This window comes from Geotrypetes seraphini, chromosome 1 (genome assembly GCF_902459505.1).
Source record: "Geotrypetes seraphini chromosome 1, aGeoSer1.1, whole genome shotgun sequence".
Taxonomy (NCBI): domain Eukaryota; kingdom Metazoa; phylum Chordata; class Amphibia; order Gymnophiona; family Dermophiidae; genus Geotrypetes; species Geotrypetes seraphini.
The window spans coordinates 198,717,863-198,733,765 of record NC_047084.1 but is presented as its reverse complement, the minus strand read 5'-3'; the positions used below and the strand labels follow the sequence as shown (position 1 = coordinate 198,733,765).

Here is a 15,903-nt window from a genome sequence, read left to right as displayed (position 1 = left end):
GCAAATTTAATTGTTTCATTAGATCATCTAGATCATCTCTAGATCATTGATAAATATGTTAAAAAGCAGTGGTCCCAGCACAGATTTCTGGGGGACCCCACTATTTACCCTTCTCCATTGAGAATATTGACCATTTAACTCTTGTTTTTATCTTTCAACCAGTTCTTAATCCATAATAGAACATTACCTCCTATCCAATGTCTTTCTGATTTCCTCAGAAGTCTTTCATGAGGTACATTGTCAAATGCTTTTTGAAAATCCATATATACAGTATCAACTGGCTCACCTTTGTCCACATGTTTATTCACCCCTTCAAAGAAATGTAGCAGATTAGTGAGGCAAGATTTCCCTTGAGTAAATTCATGTTGGCTTTGTCTCATTAATCCATGCTTATGTATTTGCTCTGTCATTTTGTTCTTTATAATAGTTTATCATATTGCTCAGCACCGGCATCAAATTCACTGGTTTATAGCTTCCTTGATCAACTCTGGAACCCTTTGACTTTTTTTTTCCTCCTTAGTAGTTACAGTCCGTACTTGTTGTTCGCAGTAGTACAGTTCACAAAAATTTTTTGGGAACCTCAAAATCATGAATAACAAAACGTTGAGTCTGAGGTTAGGTTCCAGCAGTACGCATTGCACTTCATAACCACAGAAAGTGAATAGTGGATCCTATTGGGAAAATAGTTAGGTTCCTGCCTGGGATAGCACTTGAAGTACCTGTAATTCACTTTCTGGACGTTTGGGGTCAACATCAGGAAGCAAAGCCTGACCATGAGATGACAATGAAAGCAAAAAAGCTGGGGGGGGGGGGGGGGAGGTTTAGCACTGGTTTGCGAATACGTGAATTCAGCAGCACAAATGGGGATATTGGTTGCAATTGAAGCAACCGCGGATAGGCGAAATCTCACATTATGAATGTGTGAATAACAAGAATGGACTGTATACTGTTTCCTGATAGACTTTATATGCAGAAAATATTCTGAAGTGTTGTCCTTTATCTGATTTTGTAAATTTGACTAAGGTTTCATTTGTATCTCAAAGCAGGAATTGTCTTTGCCAGGAGTTGGAGGTATAGGATAACTTGATCATTTTGACTTAACAGATACTTTAGGCATCATTGCCATCTACTGTCAAAAGTCTCTTACTCTATGAACATTAAAACTAAGGAACTTGTAACATTAAGTTTCCAAGCTGTCAAAATGCTTCATTATTTCTGCATCCCTTATGAATTTCTTTTTCTAAGTGCCTACTGTGATACCTCATAACCTCATAAAATGAGGTTAATAAAAGTATGGGGGGGTATATGCCCAGCACATTCCTGAGAATCTCTAGAGCAGGGGTGTCAAATGTCGGTCCTCGAGGGCCGCAATCCAGTCGGGTTTTCAGGATTTCCCCAATGAATATGCATTAGATATATTAGCATATAATGAAAGCAGTACATGCAAATAGATCTCATGCATATTCATAGGGAAAATCCTGAAAACCCTGAAAACCTCGAGGGCCGACATTTGACACCCCTGCTCAAGAGCATCTGTGATGTATTAATATATCTATGTACTAATGAAAAATTGTATTTTAAATAGGCAGTATAATTAGATATTTTCTGCTTGAATTTGTGTCTCTGCTTAAGAAATTATTATAAAGAATGGTCAGTATGATGTGTCGTGAGCTTGCTTTTTTAATTATGTATTCTCTGTATTAACCATAGAAACTTAGAAAGTATTGGCAAATAAGAATCCATGTGGTCAGTCAGTCTGCTCTTTTTGTTTAAACTGCCTATTTTGTTTGAATAGGGCCTATTAAATCTGTGACTTTCTCACTTTTTTCTAATAAAGGTTCTTTCTGTCAACCCCAAGCATGTCTGAATTCTGCCACTGTTTTCCTCTTACCAGCTTTTCTGCTGGAAGTCTGTTCCAGGACGTCTGACTCTGCACCCTGTTTGTGAAAACTGTTTTCTCACATTCCTGTGGCGCCTCCTTCCCTTCTGCCTCTGTCATTGAGCAGCTCATTCTGTGGAATTTTTGGTGCTTTACTGAAGTATGATAGATATTTGAGTGTTCGTATCATATCGCCTCTCATTCTCTCCCTTTTTGTAGCACTTCCATTCAAGAATGCTATTTGACACTTGAATTTATAGACCCTAAATACATGATTTATATTTTTTTAATTAGCATGTAGTTGACAAGCCCTGGATCATGTTTTTCCCATTATAAAATATTGTAGAGGATTGAGCCTAGCATTGATCCTTGTCACATCTTGCAGGCATTGATCCCTCTAAAGTTTGGCCAGTGCAAGCAGATTTTTTTCTCATGCGTTCTAAGAAACTAAACTTTTGCAAGTGGAAATAGATGTCTATTAAAAAGAAAAATTTCAGGTTGGTATATGTGTACCTGTTTTCAAGACACATATAAGGGTCAACTACCTTTCAGCTTTAGATCTGGGGTCTCTACCAGTGATTGAGGAGGCAATTATGCTTACTTTTGTGCTGACTAAGACAACGTAAAAAATATTTTAAGAGTTATTTTGCTTCACTCTTTAATTGGCTTGCCTTCTACATGTAGTTTTGTTAGAATTTACTCTCATGCATGTAGGACTCCTTTTAAAAAGCCGCGCTAGGGCCTTCACACGCAGAATAGCACGCACTAGCCGCTACCGCCTCCTTTTGAGCAGGCGGTAGATTTTCGACTAGCGCACGCTAATCCAGTACATGAGTTAAAAATGCTAGCGCACCTTTGTAAAAGGAGCCCGTAGTTACTGATGTTTATATGTGTGGATCCACAAGTGATGCTGTTATATTTTTTTTAATGTGTTTTTCTATGAAATGGTTTTTGCTCATGGAGGTGCTTGCAAATATTTGTATTTCTAGATGTCTTTATACAAATTTTTCAAAAGACCCCACATTAAATGGAGTTTGAGGTGTGCTATACTGTCAGACTAAAGATCCTATTTCTGACAGTGGCAAATCTAAATAAATAAATAGTACCTGTCAGGATCCCCAGCCGTAGATCCATTCCTTAATTGTTCATGGCCAGAAATTAGCAATGAGTTTCCTAAGCCTACACTGCTAATAATGATTTATGAACTTAATGCCACTGTCTCAACATGTGGTACGCATACCCTAGGGGGATACGTGGACCACCCATTGGGGGTATGTGGGCTGACTGCTCGCCGCCCACTGCTCCATTTAATTATCCCCCACCGCAACTCCAGGAAGGGAAGGGCCAAGGGGCCCATAAGCCTTCCCCCTGATGTCAATTATGATGTCAGAGAGAAGGTCCGGGCCAGCCAATCGCTTCTTGGCTGGCCCGGACCTTCTCTTCGATGTCAGAATTGACGTCGGTGGGAAGGCTTGCAACAAAGGATAATTAAATGCGGGGGGCAGCGGCGGACCAGGAGGGAGGAGGAATCAGTGGCCCTCACTGCCTATGTTCCGAGTTCATGCCCAGAGAGGGAGGCCCTCACTACCTTCCAGCCTTTATCCTTCCTCCTTCCTTACGTGCCGAAACTTGGTTTGCAGTTGAAGGGCATGACCAGGAGGCGTTGTGAGGTGTATTTCATTCCTATTTTCTTCAATCTGATCCAGTTTCAATTTTTGCAAAGATATCCTTTTGACTATATTCGCCTTTTCTAATGGTGGTGATTATAGAAAGACACGGTGACAAAATTCATCACAGTTTCCATCCCTGCGGATAACTGCAGGAAACAATTCCATGTCATTCTTATCACAACCTCAGTCCTTTTACACCAGCATTCTTCAATGCAAGTCTTGAGGGTCAGTGGTCATACCCATTCATACTCTCATTCTTCCCTCTCTCCTTCAAGAATAACATGGAAATGGTTTCCTATGGTTATCCGCAGGGACAGAAACAGTGATGAATTTTGTCACTATGCCATTCTCTACTTTATTTTGTCTGAGCTCATATAATCATCTTTTTAAAGTGTCCATTCTGCCTGCAAACTTTTAACCATTATAATAATAATAATTTTATTCTTATATACCGCTAAAGCCGTAGTAGTTCGCCCCTTTTTTAAAAATCTAATTAATTTTATCATGGTTCTCCACCCACCACACACACTCAGTGTTAAATTGCAATACCTTTCTTTAATATAGTTTCCCCAGTCGCTGTCAAATTTTATCACAATATGATTATTATTGATAAATGGTTCCAGTACTGTTAACTCCTTGTACCAGATCCTGTATTAAAGTGAGAACTAAATCTAGAGTGCGAATATTCCCCCTCAGCTACTTCCTGAAGTGGTCATTTATGGCATCTAGATATTTTACTGCTTTACTCTGCCCAATAAGACATTTATTATCCAGTCCATAGTCTGTTATTGAGAAAGACATGGGGGAAGCCACTGCTTGCCTTGAATCAGTAGCATGGAATATTGCTACTCCTTGGGTTTTGGCCAGGTATAGTGACCTGGATTGGCCACCGTGAGAATGGGCTACTGAGCTTGATGAACCATTGGTCTGACCCAATAAGGCTATTCTTATGTTCTTATGAATATTTATTTTCAATTTTCTATACCGTTCTCCCAGGAGAGCTCAGAACGGTTTAAATGAGTTTATTCAGGTACTCAAGCATTTTTTCCTTGTGTGTCTCGGTGGGCTCACAATCTGTCTAATGTTCCTGGGGCAATGGGGAGGATTAAGTGACTTACCCAGGGTCACAAGGAGCAGTGTGGGTTTGAACCCACAACCCCAGGGTGCTGAGGCTGTAGCTTCAACCACTGCACCACACTCTCTCATTATTCTTGTGTTGCCAATTTTGTTAGTGTTTCTAATTTCTGTTAGCATTTCGCTGTACCCTTCCTCATCCTGGCCAGGCAGATGGTAGTATACCCCTCCTGTTGTTTTCCTGTTATAAATGGAGAACCTGATATTCAACTGACACCCAGATAAGTGCCGTTGACCAGAGCCCTACCCAGATTTTCAGCACCATTAATCTTGATTATTTATTTATTTAATTTGTTTTCTATCCCATTTTCCCCAAACATACAAAAAATACAGTTAACAGGTTACCATATGACAGTTACAGTACAATTTTACGATACAAGGTTGTGTCCTAATTCTATACATACTAGAGTTCAGAGGTTAAAATTTGCCATAGTTATTCTCAACAGTGTAAATTTTTCAATACAAGTTTTTATCCTAACTAGACACACATTAGGGATCTAATACCAATGTACATTATATACAGTTGCAAGTTAAATTTGTCATATTGGAAGATGTTTCAATTTCAGTTTTTTCCTAACACGGTACATACTGGGATCTAATGCCAATATACATTTCTTTGTAATCCATTGGTCATGGGCAGGGAAGTTAGGTGAAGAGGTATGTTTTTATTGCTTTCCTAAAGCTGAGGAATCCTTCAAGGGATCTATCTGCAGGGGCATTTGGTTCCAGTGGCTCGGTATGAAGTAGGAGTAGGAATGTAGTTTGGCGGTGTGCAGTTGAAGGGCACGTCCAGGGCATGAGGCGTAATTCATCCTGGGAGCGGAGGGACCTGTTCGGCACGTACGGAGGAAGCTTTGCCAATCTGAAAAACTCTGCAGACTGCCCTGGCCCTATTTGGATAGAAACATAGAAAATGATGGCAGAAAAGGGCCATAGCCCATCAAGTCTGCCCACTCTAATGACCCACCCCCCTGACTTTACTCCCCTAGAGATCCCATGTGAGTATCCCATTTTCTTTTAAAATCTGACACGCTAGGGTATTCCAGGGGCAGTGTTAGGATTTACCTGGAGATGAGCTATATTCGGCGCCAGAATCTGGATAATTTAGGACAGCAGAAAAAGATATCTGATCCAGGTAACAGCAGTGAATATCACTATTATCCTGGTAACTGCTGGCACTGCCTGTTATATTCACCACAGCCCAACATCCAGATTCTGACACCGAATATTTGAGTATTTAAAACAAGCACTGACCACTGCAACTGAATATGGGGCCAGGAATCTCTATCTGTAATAAGAGATTCTGCAGCAAAATTTCTGAAATTCTAAAGCATGGTTTCCAAAAATGTATTTTGCATATTTTTTTTTTTTAATGTGAATGTTTGTGACGTGAAAATAAATCAGGACACTACCTTATTAAAGTTTTAACAAGTTAGTCTAGCAGACAAATGATTTGATGTGGTTTTACTGTGGAGTATGCAAGTATGTTACAAAGTGAATAGTGAATGTCTTAAATTTATATGAGTTTCTTGTGTCTCATAGTAATTTCTAGGAATGTCCATTATGAGTACCTTTTATCCTTGTAACTTACCCAAATTGAAAAGAATTTGTTTCAAATAGATACAATGCATAAATGTGTCTTTTTCTGCTCTTTCATTAGGTATTGGACAATGGAAAACCTCAGTTGTCATCTCTGACATACATTGACATTCGAGTCATTGAGGAGAGCATCTACCCTCCTGCTATTCTACCACTCGAAATATTCATTACAACATTTGGAGAAGACTATTCGGGTGGAGTCATTGGGAAGATCCATGCAACAGATCAGGATGTTTATGATACTCTAATATACAATCTAGGTCCCAAGATGGAAAACCTTTTCTCAGTGTCTAGCACAGGAGGCAAATTGATAGCACACAAGAAACTAGACGTAGGACACTATCTGCTGAATGTCTCCGTTACTGATGGCAAGTTTACTTCTGCAGCTGACATCATAGTTCATATAAGGCAAATCACACAAGAAATACTGAACCATAGCATTGCTATACGCTTCGCCAACCTTACGCCAGAAGAATTTATTGGAGACTACTGGCGCAATTTTCAGAGGGCTTTAAGGAATGTCTTAGGTGTACGCAGAAATGATATTCAGATTTTGAGCCTGCAACCTTCTGAGCCTCCTTCTAACCTTGATGTCCTCCTAGCTGTGGATAAATCTGGTGGTGCGGTCCATTCACCTAAAGTTCTGCTCCATAAGATCAACTCTTCTTTGACAGACATTGAAGAAATCATTGGTATTAGGATTGTTGAAGTCTTCCATAAACTTTGTGCAGACATTAATTGCCCTTGGAGGTTTTGTGAAGAAAAAATTACAGTTGATGAAAATATGTCAACCCATAGCACTGCCAGGCTAAGTTTTGTGACACCCCGTCATCATAGAGCAGCTGTTTGCCTTTGTAAAGGTAAGGAAGAGAGAATAAAAGCACATTTAGAGAGAGAAGCTTTCTTCCAAACATGTGCAATTAAGATAATGCTAATTCTATACTGTAGGAAGCAAGTGTCCCCAGAAGAGCACAGTATGTGAAGGAAATCCTTGCCCAGAAGGAACTGAATGCATTGCTGACCCTAAAGATGGAAAGTATAGCTGTATTTGTCAAGATGGCAAGCTTGGGCAGTGTTCCGGTGAGGTTTTAATTGTATTTTACATTCTGAATGTTGAATTTGCTTTTAGGAGTATTGATATTCAGTTCATGTAGGAATAATTGCTGCCCTTCTACCCGCTCTTGTTTTTTTGGTCAAACTATTAGTTGCTTCATCTGTGACATTTAGTGGGGACAGTTACATAAAATACCGCCTTATGGAAAATGAAAACAAAGAGGAAATGAGGCTGTCATTGAGACTTCGAACTCACTCTTCTCATGCAGTAGTTATGTATGCCAGGGGCACAGACTACAGTATTCTGGAGGTAGGTGGTTGCTATTGAATATATTACGTAAAACACATTGTCACAAGGCTTAACAGAGATCCCAGATTGATGTCACCTTTGCTGCATTTTAAGAGCTGGTGGAGACAAGTAACCTAAAAATTGTTGAAAGAGATGTCCTACTTGTCAGTTTCCTTTCTTTAATAAAATTATTCATATGTATTATGGCTATTATATTCAAGTTAGGTATCAGATTTGCATTGGAAGAGTGAAACAATCATAAAAATCAATTATATTGCTTTCAATGATTGCACAACTTAAGGGATCATTTTACTAAACGTTGTTAAGCAGGACGTGCTAAAGCATTGTGTGTGAGTTTCAGCATCTAGGTTTATATTTTTCTTTTCCTTTTTTTTTTTTAGGTAGTAGCAGAAATTGGGCTTTCTTGGCGTTAACTAGTTAGTGCATCTCTACATTACTGTGCAGTAACTAGTTTAGTGCACAGTTAACATTTAAATAGGTGCATAAGTGCTCCTGTGGATTTTTTTTTTTAATTGATCTGTGATAATGCTAACATTAGTGCATGGCTATATGTTGAAAAAAAATGGGGGGAAAAACCCTTTTTTGTTGGCCATGTTAAAAACAGCTTAGAGGGACATAATCAAAAGGGATATCTAACTCCGTTTACGTCCATATCGCAAGTCGTCCAAAGTTAAAAAGAGCCTAAGACACATTTTCGAAAGATATGTCCAACTTTTTTTTACTTTCGAAAATCGTCTAATTATACGTCCTGCCGATCTGATCGTCCAAGCCACTAAATCGTCTTATATTTATACCACTTTTCCGTCCAACATTCCGCCAAGTCCAAAACGCCTAGAACAAGCCCTGTTGGACGTGGGAGGGGTCTGCAAAGTGATGGACTGCACACCCAGACATGCCACCTAAATAGTGGGGTACCTTACAGGGCACCACTGTGAACTTCACCAAAAGGGTGCCATGGCTTCTCCTCACTACAGCTCCCTTATAGGTGACAATGAGCCCCCCAAACCACCTCCAGAATCTCCTAGACCCACTTATCTACCACCCCAATAGCCTGTATGGCTGCAAGAGCCACTTATATGCCAGTAAAAAAGGGTTTTGGGGGTGTATAGGGCAGTGCACATGTTTCAGTATCAATGCAGTGATTACAGGGGCTTATGGGCATGGGTCCTCCTCTCTATGGGTCCCTAACCTACCCCCAAGACGACTTAAGCTGCCTCTGGGCTGGACGACTAGTCTTTCCTATGCCAGGTGGCCAGGTGATGATGGTCTGGAGACTGAAAATTAAAGTTGTGAATAAATTTTTTATGGGGGTGGGGGGAGGGTTGGTGATCACTGGGGTAGTGTGTGGGGGTCTGTGTTATGTGTTTGCAGTGCTTATCTGGTGAGTTTAGGTTGCTTTTTGTGACTTAGACCATGTTTTACATGGTCTAAGTCACAACGTCCAAGTTCCGTCTAGGCTCTGTTGTTAAACTTTCGGTTATACATGCTGTACGACTAAGTGTAAGCCGGCCCACGTCCCGCCCAACTCCCGCCCTCGACACGCCTCCCGAAACGCCCCGTTTAGCTTTGGACATTGAGCGGCACTATGAAGGCCTAAGTCGTTTTTAAATACATCCAAAACTCGTTTTTATTATCGGCATTTGGATGTTTTTGAGAAATGTTCGTCCAAGTGCCAACTTAGGCCGTTTTTTGGACGTTTTTCTCTTTCGATTATGAGCCCCTTAGTGTGTGGGAGAGACTCATGTAAGGATCCACTGAGCCCATTTCTTTGCATAGCTTAGCAAAAGGACCTCTAAATGTTCTTAAATCTGCACATTTCCTTATAAATTCCATTATTTTTTTTAATTTATTCAATTTTCTATATCGTCCTCCCAGGGAAGCTCAGAATGGTTTACATGCATTTATTCAGGTACTCAAGCAGTTTTCCCTCTCTGTCCCGGCAGGCTCACAATCGATCTAACGTACCTGGGGCAATGGGGGGATTAAGTGACTTGCCCAGGGTCACAAGGAGCAGCGTAGGTTTGAACCCACAACCTCAGGGTGCTGAGGCTGAAGCTATTAACCACTGCGCCACACTCTCCCCACATTCCTTTTTTTTAAAGTTATTTTTAATACTTGACATGGGTGTTGTAACACTCATATGAGCCCTTTATACCTATCGAACCAGTTGATTCCATACATTTCTGGTCACTCTGCTGTCACAAGATCTAAATCGCCTTGTAATTCTAGCCCTCTCTAAGGCAAAGCTAGATTCTGCTAAGCACTAGGTAGCTTTTTTTCTTGGCTCAATCTTTGTGCAATTTTTGCCAAACTGTGTATCCATGAAAACATATCTTTTGAAATACAAAAAAGAGTGACGAGACTGACTACTTTAGCTTTTCTGAGCAATTGATTGGCTCTGGGGATTTAGTGGAAGGTAGATTCAATTTTGTTTTATTTTTGTTTCATTTTTGTATATCTTACTAGTTAAAACAAATCAAATTATTATTGTGAAAGCAATCTTGTAAACTGCTCAGGTTTTGTGAGATGAAAGGTGATATATCAAATTTGAAAAATAAATAAAACTGTACAAAGATGACAGTTTCATTATTTGGTTGGTCTCTTGAACCCCAATTTAATTTTTTCTATTTGTGTAATAGAAGATATGGAATCCCTCATGTCCACATCCCTGCAATTAAAGATTTCCCTTTCCCCAAGTCTGTCTCCCAGAACAGGTAGTGTGGATGTGGAAAGGAGTTATATGGCCAATGGAAAAGCTAGGAAGTACTGAAAATGCCACCAGAGGCAGGAACAACTAAAAGGAGGTGATTTCGAAGAGAGAGGAGGAAAAGATACTTAACACAGTGTGTGCACTGCTCAGAACTGAACCTACCTATACCTGTTCTGCATGTTGCTTATGGAGTGGAGGATATATTTTCCGTTATGGCCCCTACACTATGGAACTCCATACCAAACTATATCAGAATTGAAAAAAACCTTCTATCTTTTAAGAAAATTTTAAAAACCTTTTTGTTTCAAGACACCTTTGATACATAGCACGTCTCATATCAATCCCTTTACATTTAGTAAAGACTATCATATTTTCCAATCCCCTTCATTCCCTATTGTGTTTTTCCTTTTATGTTAATTTCAACAGATAAAGAGATTGTAACTTTTCCCTCCTTTCCTACGTATTCATATTTGTCTCTATCCCTACTGTTTAAATGTCAATTGTTTGTTTTATGATTAATTTGTATAATATATATGTGAGACTACTACCTGGCGGTTTATAACTTGTACATCGCTTAGAAATATTGTATAAGCGATTCATCAAATGCTAATAAACTTGAACTTGAGTAGCCTAATGGTTAATGCAGTGGGCTGAGAACCAGGGGAACTGGGTTAGAGTCAATTAAACAATTTCACTACTCCATACATTTGAAAACTATACAGCATTTAAATTCTTAAACATTTCTGATTATCTATATGTGTGTGTGTTTGTATGTGTGTATATATATATATATATATATATATATATATATATATATATATATAGCAACAGTTCATTTTTACAACATAGTAGATGACGGCAGATACAAGACCCGAATGGTCCATCCGATCTGCCCAACCTGATCCAATTTAAATTTTTTTTCTTAGCTATTTCTGGGCAAGAATCCAAAGCTCTACCCGGTTCTGTGCTTGGGTTCCAACTGCCGAAATCTCTGTTAAAACCTACTCCATCCCATCTACACCCTCCCAGCCACCGAAGCCCTCCCCAGCCCATCTCCCACCAAACGGCCATACACAGACACAGACCGTGCAAGTCTGCCCAGTACTGGCCTTAGTTCAATATTTAATATTATTTTCTGATTCTAGGTAGTGTTGTGATGTGTGTGTGTTGTATCGTAACTTCCATAGAACTTGGCTGATTCTTATGGAATTTAGTGTGTCGTTTCCTGAATGAAGTTGATGTAAAATGTAAATATTTCCTACCGCATCACAACATTACCTTGTAAAAATGAACTGTTGCTATGGGATACGCACAGAAATACTATCTTGTGAAAATGGATTGTTGCTATGGGATACACGTAGAAGCAGATGATAGTTTGTAAACAGTGTCTGTATCAAAATGGTTTTCACTGCAGAAGACCAAATTCTGATAAAGAACTTGGTACTGCTTAAAGGTTACAGTAGTCGATGATTGTTGAAAGAATTCCCACAGAAGGGTTGGTTCAAAAATGGCCTTGATGCAAGATCCAAGCAATGGGCAGTGTGGATTGGCCATATATGTGATCTTGTATTGAGCCATGAGGACGCACCACAAACATACCAAACAACAACTCACCAAATAGCAAGAGAAGCAGGAATAACCCAGACAACTGTGGTTAGGATCATTCATGACAATCTGAAATTAAAGTATCTTAAAAAGTGTTGTGCCCAAGAATTAACTTTACACACCAAAGACACACATCTGAAACGATGCAAGCGGCTTTTGACCAAGTTCCCGGAGCACAGCGTCACCTTCATCTGGTTTACAGATGAAAAGATATTTAAAGTAGCTCCACTGATTAACACACAGAAAGAAGATTGCCTGTACATGTCTTCAACAACACTGAAGCGTAAGGTTAATGCCAAACATCTACTACAGACCCACCTGATCTTCAGCCAATCAGTCATGGTCTGTCGCAATCTCGAAACTCAGATTCACAGATTTATTCTTCAACGATCCTGGGGTTAAAATCAATGGCAAATACTACCGGAATGTCCTCTTGACGCAGAAGCTGTTGCCAGCAATCCATTACATGTCGGGAGACTATTATCTTCCAACAGGATAATGCCCCAGTACATCGAGCAAAGGACACTATAGAACTGCTACATTGGGAGACCCCCAGACTTTATTGATCCTGCAAATTCACCAGACCTAAACCCAGTTGACTACCGGATCTGGAGGCTGATACAAGAACACATCTACCAGACAGTGATATCTGACATTGAAGACCTTAAATAATGTTTCATCTCTGTTTGGGCTGAGCTGAAGCAGAGTGTCATTGACAAGTTGAATAGATCAGTGGCGGCCAAGGCTGAGGATGTGACTTCGTGCAAAGAGAGCACACTTTGAACATCTACTTAATCGAAATATTACTTTTTGACTTTACATTTTTCTGCAAGATATGCCATAAAACTTTTTGATGTTTTTATTCAGTTCACAATTCATTTTCACAAGGTAGTGTTGTGGTGCAGTGGGAAATATTTACAACACTTTACGTCAGCTTCATTCATGACACAGTGCACAGTCGAGTTCAATGGACGATATGATGAAAAAACATTTTGCTGTGTTGTTTGTTTTTTTTTTTCAGTTCACAGTGTATACATCTATATATATCTGTATCTATCTATCTCTGTGGCCTCTGTTTTAGACAAAGGGCTGTGTTGGGGGAGCATTCCATGAGCCTGGAGGGAGGGCGGGGAGGGTGATATTGGTGCAGGTAGGTTATGGAGATAAAATGAGAACAAGGTGAAAGAAAATAGGGAGCTTTTGCTGAATTTAAAAATATGGGATTGGGAAGTAAAGGAATAGAACGGGTTAAAGGAGTAATAGGGAGGCAGGAGAGAAGATGAGGATTGGATAAATTGCTCTGGAGATGGAAGGAAAGTGAAAGGGATTGGAGAGATGGTAACGGTGAGGGGTTTACAGTAAGAAGGTGAAGGGATTAGGCAGGAAGGGGTGTTTTGGAGAGTGGTGAGGCAATGGGAGACTGTGAATTGAAAGCTGTTCTGCCCAGCCCGTTCTTCCTTGGAGGTAGGGGGGCTAGGTTGGATTCAGAGAGCTTCGGAACTTTTACTGCAGTAGCCCGTGATTAAAAAATCCCTAACGCAGCTTGATAAAATGGGGCCTAAGTCACATAACACAATTCCTGCAAAGAATTTTCTTCTCAGTTCATATGATACTAAGCAATTGTCTTTTCAATCCACCAGGACTTAATATTCTGATAAAGTATACACAATCAGAAATTGTGTCAAAAACAGGAAAATCGTTCAAGAAAAGTGCAAAATAGTTCATAAATGGGCGTTCCCGTGATCCTGCCTGCCAACAATGGCCAGCATTTTGCCTAATAGTTGCTTCAGGGCTTTTAGGAATCTCTTGTATCTGAAATAGCTACAATTTATTTATTTATTATTATAAAAATGTATACCTAGGCAGTTTCTATCAAAACATACATACATACATAAAATAAGACAATACAATAAGAACTGTATCCACATTGTTTTCTGTCTCCATATTTACTTAAACCTCATAAAAATAGAAACATGGAAACATGACAGCAGATAAAGGAGAAATGGCCCATCTAGTCTGCCCATCAAACATTATCTCTTTCTCTCTCCGAGAGCTCCCACATGCCTATCCCAGGCCCTCTTGAATTCAGAATAGTCTCTGTTTCCACCACCTCTTCCAGGAGACTGCTCCACGCATCTACCACCCTTTCTGTAAAAAAAAGTATTTCCTCAGATTACTCCAGAGCCTATCACCTCTTAACTTCATCCTATGCCCTCTCATTGCAGAGTTTCCTTTCAAATGAAAGGACTCATGCACATTTATATGCTGCTACAAAAAGTCTAGTCTTTAGCAGTCTTTTAAACCCAACCCTATCTGCACACATCCTCAACTGAACCAAAAGGGAATTCCATGATTTAACCCCTACAAAACAAAAAGCAGCTGCTCTATTTTCTGCATACCTTGGTTGAACATTACTTTTCAAGAGTGAAACATATTCTCATCTTAATGATCGACCAGGATGGTAAACGGTCACAACCTTTTTAAAATACATTGGAATAGAATGGTATAGCATTTGATGTACGATAATCAACACTTTATATTGTACCCTAAACATCACAGGTAACCTGTGTAATTGTCACAATAAAGGGGTAATATGCATAGTCCTAGGTGCACCTACCACAAGGCATGCTGTTGCATTTTGGACCACCTGTAATGCCCGACATCTTGTTTTAGCTATTCCAAGGTATAGTGTGTTGCAGTTGTCCAATCTTGATAACACCATTCCCTTTATTACTGTACAAAACTCATAAGGCGAGAGCATGGGTTTCAAATAACTGAGCAAAACAAGTCTGAACATGAACAGTCTTAGCCACTTGACAATTCATAGAAAGTCTAGAATCCAGCCTCCCCCCAAATAGTCATATCTTGCTTCAGGGACAAGTCTGCACTTAACACATTCATCTTTTCTGGCCATATCACCCCCCCTCCCCCCCCCACACAATCACTCTTCCCTACAAACAATCCTTTCCATTTTATCCACATTTAAGGTTAACCCTTGTGCAACCATCCAATCAACAACACTTTATATAGTAATCCAACAGCTCTTTCAGCTTAGACCCCCAAGCCTGTACAGGAGAAAAAAATTACTATATCTTCTGCATATAATCTGTAGTCTACATTTAATGATTCAAATATTAAACCTATTGAGGCCATGTATAGGTTAAACAACAACACAGAAAGTGCTGACCATTGAGGTACCCCCCTGCCCACTGCCTATTCTACCAAAAAAAAAAAAAAACCTCTTAGCATAACGCTGGAATGCGCTCCCGAGAGAGGTGGTAGAGAGGAAAATGGTGACGGAGTTCAAAAAAGCATGGGATGAACACAGAGGATCTAGAATCAAAAAATAATAGTAAATTTTGAAGAACTAAGGCCAGTACTGGGCACACTTGCACAGTCCGTTTGGGGGAAGATGGGCTGGGGAGAGCTTTAATGGCTGGGAGGGTGTAGACTGGAGTGAGCTTTGACGCAGATTCAGTAGTTGGAACCTAAGAACAGTACTGGGCAGAGCTTTAGATTCTTGCCCAGAAATAGCTAAAGAGAAGAAGAAGAAAAAAAACCCCAACAAATTAGATTGAATCAGGTTGGGCAGACTAGATGGACCATTCGGGTCTTTATCTGCCATCATCAACTATGTTACTCCTCTACTACTGTAAACTCCCACTAAATGTCCACTTTGTTACTCCTCTACTGCCGTCATCTACTATGTGACTGCTCTAACGTTTCCTTAATCACTAGCAGCAGAGCTAATCAAAATCATTTGAAAAGAAAACTCCTCTATCAGTAAAACAGTTGCCATTCAATCTTTACATTCAAACCCTCTACTTCCTCAGTTGCTAAATTAAAAATTCATTCCTGGTCTTTCTTAAGTAATGCCTCCTTTCTATTTCCTCCATACATACTCTTTACAACTGCATCAATAATGCAACATTTCAGATCTACA

The 15,903-nt window shown here is 39.7% G+C and overlaps 1 protein-coding gene across 7 annotated transcripts in view; it reads left to right on the top strand.

Annotated features, from left to right (window-relative positions):
• FAT1 (FAT atypical cadherin 1) overlaps positions 1 to 15,903 on the top strand; it is a 363,497-nt gene that overhangs the window by 297,624 nt on the left and 49,970 nt on the right. For all 7 annotated transcript variants that reach the window (XM_033943896.1, XM_033943897.1, XM_033943893.1 and 4 more), the window contains exons 19-21: positions 6,344 to 7,142; positions 7,231 to 7,362; positions 7,488 to 7,645. In XM_033943896.1, the coding sequence (XP_033799787.1) occupies positions 6,344 to 7,142; positions 7,231 to 7,362; positions 7,488 to 7,645 (1,089 nt within the window). The remainder of the gene's footprint in view (positions 1 to 6,343; positions 7,143 to 7,230; positions 7,363 to 7,487; positions 7,646 to 15,903) is intronic.